Below are 12499 nucleotides of genomic sequence, written 5' to 3'. Positions count from 1 at the left end.
TAAGGTTATTGGATAATAAGACTAGGCTTAAAGCAATAGTTTCAGATAAGGTATTGGTATTAAAATATCAAGAAGATAAGCATTACTGGTTCCAGGTATGATATAGGTGTTAAAATAAAAAGGAAGTGATCATCAGCTCAAAGTATAACAGGGTATCAAGCTTTAGGGTAAGGATAGGGTTTTCAAACAATCATGAACGACTTTAAGGAATGACTAGCTTTTAGGTATCAAGATAAAGTTTCTATTGAGGTTCTTGAAAGAGTTGAATTAAAGTATCAGGGTGCAATATCAAGATATCTCAGGAATCAATAGCATGTTAATCAAAATGATTAATAAAGTATTATAACGAATCTCTATTTTATCCTTGCATCACAATTACTTTGGTATACTAGCATGGTATGACTTTTGGTCTACTTGCAATAAATACTTGAGGGTTCATAGCATTTCTATATAATACGAAGATAAATTTGAGAATCACTTGGTTCAGGTATGACAAGATAAATCAGGATGCTCGCATCATATATATAGGAACTAGTTATCACACATTCGCAGTGTAAACTAAAAAGCAGGTTGAATCACTTGCCTTGAGAAGGCTGAACTGGACTGGACTGGCAAGTAGGAGCAAATGGAAGCTTTACTCGACCTTTATGGCAAGTTTACCCTTGTCTCGAGATCCTACACAATTAATAATAACCTCATTATAATATATTCTCACCAACTCAGCCTATTTACAACCCGAAATTAAACACAAATGGCACTTAGGCCTATATGCACGCAATTTATAATCACCTTAAAAACATAATAGTAAACATAGCTACATATACTCACATACCATATTTAAGTACCAAATAATATCACACACACCATATTGCAACACTAGTCTTGGATGATCTCGCTCCACAACTTAGATCACTTGATCGCTAAACTAGACAAAATCTCCAATTTTTGGCCTCCTAACTCGATGTGCCTTTACTAAACCATCCAAATCCTATTGACCCTCACTTGGGCCTTTCACTCTAATGGCTTTATGCTATCTTGCAACTATAGTGGTCAACCTAAGCCTCACTCATAAGTGCTCTAAAACTATGTGGTAAGTGAAGGTGCTTACTATGGTAAATTTCAGAATGACATCTATGGTTTCTTGGGTGCATTAGACACTCTTACACTACAAGTTTACCTCCAAAAATTCTACACTAGACTCTTCTGATCATAAGTCAACTGCAAAACTTGATGTGGCTCAAGGGCCTAGCTTGGGCCTCCCTAGGCCTAAGCTTAAAGTCCATGGTTCCCTTGTTTTTCAGGGCAGAAAAGGTCCTGACTTGAACTAACTTGTGACAAATTAATCTAACTCCAACCCTATGAACTATGGCTGGAAACACTCCTCTGACACTCCCTCTAACTAAGGCCCAACAGGGCTTAATGAGGGACTACCTATGACATGGTCAAATCTTCCCATTTCTAAGTTGCAAAACTGTCCCCTGCTGGACAGATTTTGTGATTCCACTCGTGCACCTAACCAAACGTCTTACAAACCTCTAAAAAGCACCTAAAACCTATTATATACTCCTAGTGCTAGCTTCTGGTGGCTTGGGCCTCAAAGTGCACAACAAATGCCCAATCAAAACTTCCCCACAAACTAGTGCAAAATTCTGAAAAAATGCAAACACTAACCAAACCCTTTCCACCTTAACTCCCACTTATTAACCAAGAATCCAACCTTTACCAAAGCAAAACTAGTGCATCAACATCCTAAAATAGTGCCTCAACAGGAGTGGAGATCATCCATGCCCTAGAACACCGACATGCAAATAAAAATACAACATGCAACGCATGGAAAACACTTAACAAGGGTTCGGATAAACATGGAGTTTATATTCTTGTAAATTTGACTTGAACATATTATCCAACCTTAGTAATCATGAAATGTATCTTCTCTTAACTATTATTAAGCAATATATCATGGAAACAATCTATTTCAAGCACAAATAATTCGAATTTATAGACTTTTAAACATGAAAACATGATTTCGAGAAGAGTAGCATACACAACATGGTTGATCATCATATTAACATCTTAAAACTAGCATGCATGGCTAAAGATGATTATATAGTGAAATTTCAGTAGCATGCAAAGGTTTTTAATCCAATGTTTATCCATAAAACACTTTTTTAAAACATATATGAAATGTATCTCATAGAGAGCTCTTAAATTCACAAGAATCAAGAGTTTCTCTTTGGAGATCACACAAAAGCTATACATGCAACCATGAAACTTCATCTCCCATTCACAAAACTCTTGGGAAGTATATAAAATAAATATAGGTGGGAGAATTACACTAGGGAAGATGAGAAATGGGATGGAAAAATGATGGAAGGGAGTGGGGAGGGGGCTTCGGCCGAGAGCAAAGAGAGGGAGGGGGAAGAGAGAAAAAAAAGAGATGAGTTGGAGTGAAGTGAATGTGGTTGAGTGTGAGTTTGATTGAGGTTAAATCATTACACTTATGCAAATTGGTTAGTGGAGTGTGCTTTTACCCTTTCCTCCCTTCTCTTCTTGAAAACAAATTTGCATGCAAGGGCATTCTAGTAAAGTGGCCTTGGTAGGAGTGGTTAGTGGGGTGGTTATTGACTCTAGTGCCCTTGAGTTGAATTAGAAGTGATTTACATGCATGGGCAAAAGAGTAAAATACAAATTAAATAAATAATTAGTTTTAAAGAATAATTTTTATAAATAAAATTAATGATTCGAAAATTATAAAAGTTGTATCAGAAAATAACTTGGATTTTTAAAAATTTTATGAGATCACTTTTGAAATTTATGAATGAAATAATTTTTAAAAGAAAATTTTCCAAGGTATAGAATATTCCTTATAAATCAAAAATAAAGGCAAATAATAAAACTCTTGCTTTAAAAAATTTATATTCTACATAAAGCAACTTATAATGCAGCAAATTCCATTCACATAAACGTACAATCATTAAGTATATTTATAATCAGCTCTAATATTATACAAGGTTCATAAATAATATTACACAAAATGTCGGTCGTAACATAAATCTTAACTTTTCGTGGCAAAAAAAAGAGTATGTACATATATTTATTTGAATTTATCACTTTTACTTTGTAAACTATTAACTTATCACTTGTCATGCTTGAAAAGACTCTCAGAATCAAAACATTAGAATTTTATTTATTTAGGTTAATGACAGTGTTTAGATGAGAAGCAGCAACAGGCCTTTGTTGAAGTGGTAGGAGACCACACCAGTAGTCATTCTAATTTTAGCCTTGGGGAGACTCCTGTAGTGATATTTTAAGTCCGGGCTGCTGAGCATTCAAAACAGGGAGATGTTGAGAATTTAAAACAAGCACACACTGACACACATATATTAGTTCAAGTTTCTAATGGACTTTTAGTTACAAATACATGCTAGAAAATTAGATTTTAGATCATAATTTTATTATATTCTTGATGATAATCCTAAAATCTAATGATTGGAAGTTGTTCCATGATATGTGAACTTAAACTTTCAGATATGGTTTTTGTTAGTCCCTTAACAATATAGCAAGAATTACAGAAGGGGGGTTGAATGGAATTCTTAAACCTTTTTCATGAAATAAAAATTTTCAACTCGATTATAGATATATTTGTTTTGATTAGCACAATGCGGAATGTAAACTTGATTGAATCAAAACATAAGTAATTAAAAACAAGAGACTTTAAAAACTTTATGGTGGATTTAAACAATTCCACCAGAGATATATATAATATATTGAGAGGACTCTGTGTGCAGAAATGCTCACAGCTGCTTACAAATGGAACTACTGAGAATACAGGAAATGCTAAAGATTATGCTTACAAAGATTTCCCTATTTTTGTGTTTCTCAGCTATCTCAGTTTTTTTTTTCTATTTGCTACTCTCTTGGTTTATATAATACCAAGATTACAAAGTTAAAAAGACTGAACAAATATAAAATCTAACAGTCTTAAGCTTTGCTGCTTTTCGTCCTCTATTACTCAGTTAATGGGCTTCCACAGTGTGTTTGTATACATCTCGACGGCTGTGTGTCAGCTTTCACTATTCAACTGCTGTTTGAATTCTTCATATGATCATCCGTCGACTTTCAGAACATCCGTTGATGGTTTAATTGATCATCCGTCGACTGCTATATTAAACATCCGTTGATAGTCATTTGATCATCCGTCGATGGCTTTGTTAATCATCCGTCGGTAGCTCTTTTGGCACTTGACTCTATTTCACTTATGCAGAATTACAAGACATCAATTATGTACAATTAATCAACCTATTCTGCATATCTAGTTAAAGTCAACATGACTTATATGCTACTACAGATTCTATACAAAGGTGCATACATAACTGTGCTACAAACTTATTATTACATAAGCTACTCACTCGATGGATAATAAGTTAATCATCCGTCGGGACTATAATGAGTTATCCGTCGGGACTATAATTCTTATCCGTCGACTGCTACATAATTTCACTAAGTAAAATCTACTTAGATGTTTTGTTTTATGAAATCATCAAGTACACAACATATGCACAACAATCTCCCCCAATTTATGTCTACTGGAATTGTAGCCATAAATTAAGAGATACTTGATGATAACAAAACATCCTGAACATATATCTTTAAAGATAAGTAGATAAACTGAAAGTGCTTCAATTAATTAAAATGTGCAAGGTTTGGCTCACAGTCAATTCAAGATGCTCTGCTAGCCTGAGCAGATTTTTTCTAGTTCCTTGAAGGTCTGGATCTTCTTCCAAGCTTTCTGTTATTTTCTTCAATTTGATTCTGGAGCTGCCTGTGGAATTCTAGTTCATCAGATTCTGAGAGATCTAGCTTTTCTTGCATTTCCAAGAGAGTCTCATTGCTAGAGATACTCAGTTGGTCTTCTAATCTGAAGAATCTTCTCACACCCTTGTCATCCATGAATTCCATCAGCCAGTAGGGCCTTAGATGCACTCTTCTCCCTGTGTATGGGATGATTAGAGTCTTTGGGAATGCATCTTTAGCTCTAACACTCCTCAGCTCTTCAATCTTCTTCAATACTAGTCTTCTTGCAGTTACATTGAACCCAAAGTTTTTCTTGAAGGATGAATAGACTTTAATCAGCACAGCTTGGCTTTCTTGAAGAATCCTGTGAAGTGGCCACTGAATCTCCCTTCCTCCTTTGTACTTGAACACCAACCTTTCAGGTAGGTTTCTGTATGCATCAATTGCCCTTACTTCATCCTGTTCATCCAGATAAAGGTTTAGATCTGAAAATTCTTTGATGTCACACAAGTACAAGTAGTCTCCCCTGTTGACCTTGGGTTGAACTTTAACTACTGACTTGGATTTGAGAGGTGACAGCTTCACTTTCTTGACTTCCCTTGACTTTGTCCTTTTTGGCTTGCTAAGGATTGGTAAGTTGAAGTCAGGAATTGGTATGTTATCCCACTCTATTGGCTCATCCTTTGGCACAATAGGTTCACCATATATGTTCCTGTAGGGATCCACCACCCTTATGTCTTCAAATACCATAGAGGGTTTTGATGCTTGAGTTGTAGCTGGTGTGGATTCCTTAGGAAATTGATCTTCCAATTCTTTGTCAACAACATCCAGTTTCCTTTTTGTTCTTCTAGCCAATTCTTTCTTCCTTGGGGATTTCTTCTGTTCTTCAATCTTTTTCTTTGATTCAGCAGCTTCAGATGTTTGAGAGGGAATTTGTTGAGAAGAATTCACAGCCTGTAGCTTGGCCAAGATAGCAATCTGTTCTTTCTTTTGTTTAATCTTCTTTGCATCTAGAGCAACTTGCCTCTTTTCCTGCTTTAATCTAGCTTTTTCTTCTTTCTTTGCTTGAGCAAACTGTGAATGTCCAGCTACCACACAAATTTCCTTTCCATTTCTGAATATCTTAGCAATTCTCCTTTTTGAAGCTGAATCAGCTGGATCTTTATAGAAGACAATAGATCTTGACAGAAGCTTCTTTTCATCAGGCTTGGGTGTCTCATACATAGTGTCCATAGGGTTCTTCCAAGATGACTTTGGATAATTTTCCCTTGGTTTAAGAATTGTTTCAGCCTTTGTAGACTTGATGCAGGAAGATTGTCCTTTTTCCAGATAGTTCATGCTCATCTCATTCACACTAATTGGCTTGACATGAGAGTGATGGATGGCTGACTGAACTGGCTCCTTGACTAGTTCAAACTTTTTCTGTATCTCCTCATCAATCTTATTCCAGTTGATCAAACTCAACTTTCCTTTTTCAGCAACTTTCAAATTTGCTGCTGCTGCTTTGATTAGATCTATACCATCTGCAACTGTTGGCTTGGAGATTGTAATTGAAGGTACAATTACTTTGCTGATTTGTACTTGAAGTTTCTCCCCCTCAGTTGGTCCTTTATCCCCCTTACTTGATTCTCTTTCCCCCTTTTTGTTATCATCAAGTTGAGGAGTTAGGCCTTGTGCTTTAGCCATTTGCATGAGAAGATTTGTCTCAGTCGGTTGATTTTGAAGAAGGATAGCCACTGAATTCTCAATAACTTGAACTCTGTTTTCCAGCTTGGCTAGCTTCTTTTCAGAGTCTAATTCTCTCCTCAATCTTAGTAGTAGATCTTGCATGGTACCATATGGCATTGCTAAATCCAGCTTCTCAGAATTGTATGTCTTCAAGTCAGCTATATCTCTTTTTAGTTCATCCACACTCATATTCTGTCTTAAGTGCTGGATCTTCATGAGATGTAGAGAGTCTAGGTGAGCTTGAAGAATAGCCTTGGTACCAGCATCTGAAGTCTCCTGAAGGGCCTTTTGAATAGCCACCACTTGCTTGACCAAAGACACATCAAATTGTCCTGGTGTAAATTCCTTTGTCTATGCCCATCCAGGTAAATTTAAAACAGAACTTGGGCCTTCATCACCCCCTAAGTTCATGCTTCCATCCAAAAAAACAGAGTCATCATCATTAGAATTTACTCCAAATTCTTCAAATGGCTCACCAGCTTGAGAAGGCATCCTATTGACAGCAGCTTTATCTCTTTGAAGAGATTCTGAGGTGTGTACTAAATTCAAAGTCTGTTCTGCCTCCACATTGCCCTGAGCAGCCAACAATTGATAGGTTGACACAAGATGAGTAAAAGTGTCAGCATCCAAGGAAATGTTATCAATTTCAGCTTTATAATGTTGCTGAAATTATCTTCCCTTTTCAGCATCATCCACAATCATTGACTCACTAGCAATGGCTGGATCCATCCTTATTTCGCCTATACCTGCCTTTCTCTCATAATCTCTCTTTTGTTGCATCAGGGTCTCACCCTGGCTCCCCACCCTCACACCCTCACCTTCACCTACTAAGGTGGGACTCCTCTCACTCACTTTTTCCAATCCTGAATAAATGGATTGCTGAGATTCACTCTTTTCCTCTCCTTTTGCCTGGGAGCAACCCAGCCTCTCACTCAAAGCACTCTCCTCTCTCAGTCCTAAGAGTGACTGTATTACCACTAAATCTTCTGCACTAGAAATAATTAAAGTTTGAAGTTGTGCAGAGACACTCGACGGATAAGTGATATCCATCGGGTGAGTGGTAAAGCTATCCGACGGATAACTGCTGTTAAGCTTATCCATCGGGATACAACCACTACTCGACGGATGAGCAATATCCATCGAGAGAGTAGAAATGAATGTGGTGGGAAGAGAAACTATTGTTGACTCTGTGTTGATTGAAGTTATTTAAGGCACAGATGTCACAATAGTATCTGAAAGAATTGGCAAGTGAGCCAACAAATCATCTAAAAGATGATGCTCACTTGCACTAGATTTTGGCTTCCCCAACAGAGTTAAAGAAGGGGAATCAGGAATTGAAGTGTTTATCATATCCACTTCGAGAGAGTTTGTTGGTGAGTATGGTGTTCCAGAGGTTTCTATTATAAGAGATTTTGGCTGTGACTGCACATTTATTGGAGCCACATCAATCTGAATTTGAGAAAGTGCAGGGACTGTGTCTTTAGCACCAGTTTGCACTGTGTGTGTGCCCTGTGCATCCCCGGTTGTTTTGGATTTCTTCTTTCTTGTGTAAGTTTGGGGTGAGCTTGTGTCCCTAACCCTTTTGGCCTGTGCTCTTGGCTGAGAGCTTTGTTCAATAGCCACATCCTTTTGGGAGGATGCAGCTAGAAGTGAGCTTTTGTCCTTTTTAAGCACTGCAGTTTGTTGGGAACAATGTTACGTGGTACGCGATTCGATTCGAGATGCGGTACGAATTCGGATACGCGGAAGGTTGTTTTGGATGAACCCGGGACGAGGGAACGCACGGGGACGAGGGAACGTACGGGTACAATTTATTTTAATATTGCTACAACAAATGTCAAAGAAATCAAACATTTAAATTTCATAATTTTACTTTAAAAAAAATAAATTCATATACAAAGATTTAAAATAGCATGCTTCAGGCAATTTACTTTAAAGTTAAAAGATCAAAATTCAGATTTCATAACTTAGTGATACAATCATACTAGTCACACTACATAGAGATTATAAGCCATAAATAAAAAAAAATCAGACTTTAACTAGTCTGAATATCTCTTTCTCTTGGAAGCAGATATCACAAGAGTCTCACTCTTTTCTTCAATCCCATCATCCTTCGATCTTAGTTCATCGAGCTTAGCCATTGAATCTTCTAAATACGAGTTCTCCACATCAATATCCCATTTTCTATATGGACCTTCCTTATAACTTGATGTGAAATGAGAAATGAGCCTGATATTGGTATGAATATACACCAATTTGTCTGCCCTCACAGAATTAAGCCGATTCATTTTTATGTTGTGAATGTAAGAATATGTGCTCCACACCCTTTCAGCAGAAGAGCTGCTTATAGGCTGCGACAAGATTTTAATAGCTATTTCCGATAATTGTGGTGTTTCAGCCCCATAGGTAGACCACCATGATATAGGACTCATTGTCACAGCATCAATTTTCGCCGCAAGTGATCTAAACATACCTTCCTTACCTTGAAAACTAGCCAATTGATGACGTAACACCCTTCTTTCCTCTTCATCTTCTCCAATCTTATCAAAAGCTTTAAGCACTCCTTGGACAACCTCTCGATCACAATTTGGAGCTCGCCTAGGTTCCCCACCGGGGGCAGGAAATTGCAAGTAATTGGTATCATAATAATATGGATTGAGAGCAAATCCCAAACAATGCACTGGGATATTCATTTTTTCCCACCTGGAAAACATAATCTCGTTCATTTTCTCATGATCAATTTCATGTTTATTATTTTTCATTACCTCGCTAATCTCCCCAATCATACAATCCATATTTTCGTATATATCTCCCATTTTTTATCCTTCCCCATCAGCAAATTTAATCATTCGGTATATTGGCTTAGTAATAGCCAAGATATTATCAATTTCATCCCAAAACACTTCATCTTTTATTGCCGTTGTAACTTCTCTGCCCAACTCCTTTGTTCGTTCATCACCAGAATTCAACCAATCCTTCCAAGCTCGAACAAAAACAGTAGTAACTAATGCTTCTCTGCATTGTGTTAGCCTCTTCAATAACATATGATGTGACCCAAATCTTGTTTTTGCAACTTTTAACAACTGAAGTCCAGAATGATTTCGAAAAATAGAGTGAGCATGAGAATGATTTATAAAATACTTGACAATATTTTTTCCTCTTATGTAGGTATCATTTATCCATGGAAACACAACAGCAAAATCTTTAAATATCAGATTCAAGGTATGTACAACACATGGGGACCAAAAGATGTGTTTATGTACCTTTTCGATTTCCTTTCCGGCAGCTTTACAGTTTTCTGCATTATCTGTGATTACTTGCAGATGATTGGAAGAGCCCACTTCGTCAATTGCTTTGAGTAGGAAGTTGGAGATTTCTTTTCTGGTTTTTTCCACATCTGAAAAATCTTCGGCATAGAGAAACATGGAGCCACGACTGTTGGATGCAAAAACATTGATCAGTGATTTTTTTTTAATGTTTGTCCACCCATCAGAGATTATGGAAGTACCCTGCATCGTCCAAGTATCACTGATCGGAACACACTCTTTTTCAATTACACGCTTACAATCATCAAGTAGTGATGTCCTGGCTCTATCAGCAGAAGGATGTTTGTAGTCTTTAGGAGCATTTTTGATTGCATTCGTCATTAAGGCCATCTCTGGACTTCTAAGAACATTAAACGGAATCCCATTTGCACATAAGAATCGTACTATTCCAATATCAACATCATGCCGCTCAATAGCACCAAAGGCCTTCTCAATAGGGTTATTACTTATGCCTGTAAGTTTGTTGTTAACAGTAGACTTTGTTAGTGAGGGAGAGATACCAGTTTTCTCAGCTTCTTCAACTTTCTTTTTTAGTTGTTGTAGTAGTGTCCGATTTGTTAATATCACCGTGTAGCGAGCGATTTCGGCTTTGACACCCACTGGAGCACCAAAAAAGTGGTGATGTATCCTTGTATATGAACTGCTATAGCTTTTCTTATAGTGGTTGCATTTCCACCTTTTTGTTCCTCCTGCATTTTTTCCTTTCTGTGCTTCCACCATTGTAACTTCATCTAACAGAGGCTTTTTATGAATTTGTGAATGATTCTCCTCACTTGTATTTTCTAGTGGTTGAGTTTCAACTTCAAGATCAATAAAATCTTCGTTTGATGCTTGATTCTGAGATTGCTCCCACTCTGTGGATTGTGTTTCATCTCTTTGCCTTGTGTTTTTTTTGCCAAAAGCCATTACTGTAGTATATTTTGGTTGGAATAAGAGAAGATGTATGTATAAAGTGTATATATAGGAAATATGGGTTACGTTAATGTGATGACCTTAGAAATTCTCTTTGATGTTCTTTTTATATTCATTTAAAATTTTGTGCTTTAAATTAGAAAATGTGTCGATAAAATATATCATATAAGCTGTTTAGGTGTTTGGATAAAATTATTTATAAGTAAATATGAGTGTTTCATAAATAAAAAAATTAAAAATATAAATACTAAAATGTAATATAGAGAATTTTATTTAATATTCAAATACTATATTATTTTAATAAATATAAAATAAGAGTCTAATTAGTAGACTAAAAGTAATAATTTTAAACATTTTTAATTTTTAATTTTTTATTGTTTATTTGAATTTTTTTTAGTTATTTTGTCAATCTATTAGTGTCAAATTAAATCAATTTTCTATACAAGTGTGTTACAGCTTGTTTTTTAGAATAAGGTGCCTTACAACTTTAAAATTAAATAACTTATTATTGTACAATTTTTTTTACTAAAATGATTAATAAATGAAGATTGCATATAGTCCACATACATTCATATAGGTACACGCATGTATGTATACATATCGCTTCGTCATCCCACTTCTTTCTCCTCTTCTTTAATCTATCCTCTTCTTTCTTCCTTTCTGCTCTTTGGTCTCTCATAACAGATCAGCCAAGGAAGTTCTCCGGTGATGACCGACGGGATGGGTTGCGGGGTGGAATAACACATGGGTCGTCGGATAGGTCGCCGGAAATGACGAACCAAACACGAATTCCGGCGATCTGAGACGGAAACGAACTGTGTTCCGGGACGAACTATTTGATTCGCGATTCTCGGGACCGTACCGCGTTCCTTGTATCAATGGTTGGGAAACTGCAGTATGGCTGGGCTGGGATTCACTCAACTCTCCAACCTTATCCTTGGGGTTTCTTTGATGTTCACCCCTTCCCTCACCTAACTGGCCCTCCTTCACACTCCCCTCTTTAGCTTTGGTAGATTTTTCAACTGGTACCTTTTGAGAGATACCAGAGGGGGTTTTCTTTGACTTGGATTTGGAAATTATAGTTGTTTTAGCAGCTTTGGTAGGCAACTGTTTGGTCATTGTCACAGTTGCCATAGCTACTCCGGAACTCAAAGAAATTGAGGAGATTAGAATAGTTGAGGGTATGGATGAACTTACCTCACTTACCTGAGGTGTCTGCATTACAGGAAAGTAGAACATTGGCACATCCCTATGATGGTTGGCTCTGTTCAAATTTGCAATAATTCTTCTCTCTTGAACCCAACAAGCTAATTTGTTGTTTGGGTTCTCAAGTACAATCTCTTGATAAAGATGGTTAGCCAATATCATGAAAAATCTAGCATAATATACATTCTTTCCCCTTTTGGCTAACTCACCTAGTTTAAAACCTAACTCATACAATACAAGGTCACTGAAATTGTAAAATTTATCTGTAACTAGCATGTATAGCATGTTAAGCATGGAAATGTTCACATAATCAAAATTACTGACTTTTCCAGAGAAAACTTTAGTCACAACATCACACATGAAACTCCATTCCTTCCTAAGACCTAATCTTCTAATCTCACTTAGCTTATTAGTAGGAAGTGCATAATGCATGGAATTAAGCATGTTGATAATATCAGTGTCAGTGTGTGGTGAAGTCATATTATCATCAGGAATTTTGAAACATGCTTTTATCACATCACTATTAATAAGAA

At 36.5% G+C, this 12499-nt stretch overlaps 2 protein-coding genes across 2 annotated transcripts; both read right to left on the bottom strand.

The window, feature by feature from the left end:
- Positions 1 to 8561: 8561 nt before the first annotated feature.
- LOC141707260 (uncharacterized) lies at positions 8562 to 9338 on the bottom strand. Its single transcript, XM_074510321.1, has one exon. It carries the CDS (start codon positions 9336 to 9338, stop codon positions 8562 to 8564), a length of 777 nt encoding a protein of 258 aa, XP_074366422.1.
- A 3-nt stretch (positions 9339 to 9341) lies between these two features.
- Positions 9342 to 10754, bottom strand: LOC141707252 (uncharacterized). The gene has a single exon (XM_074510309.1). It carries the CDS (start codon positions 10752 to 10754, stop codon positions 9342 to 9344), a length of 1413 nt encoding a protein of 470 aa, XP_074366410.1.
- Between the last annotated feature and the right edge of the window lie 1745 nt (positions 10755 to 12499).

The sequence above is a fragment of the Apium graveolens genome, chromosome 1 (assembly GCF_009905375.1).
Source record: "Apium graveolens cultivar Ventura chromosome 1, ASM990537v1, whole genome shotgun sequence".
Taxonomy (NCBI): domain Eukaryota; kingdom Viridiplantae; phylum Streptophyta; class Magnoliopsida; order Apiales; family Apiaceae; genus Apium; species Apium graveolens.
Note: the sequence above shows the minus strand (reverse complement) of the source record. Positions and strands in the feature narration are given on the sequence as shown.

Coding starts and splice junctions, on each gene's coding strand:
- LOC141707252 (XM_074510309.1), bottom strand. CDS start 10,754: ATGGCTTTTGGCAAAAAAAACACAAGGCAAAGAGATGAAACACAATCC.
- LOC141707260 (XM_074510321.1), bottom strand. CDS start 9,338: ATGGGAGATATATACGAAAATATGGATTGTATGATTGGGGAGATTAGC.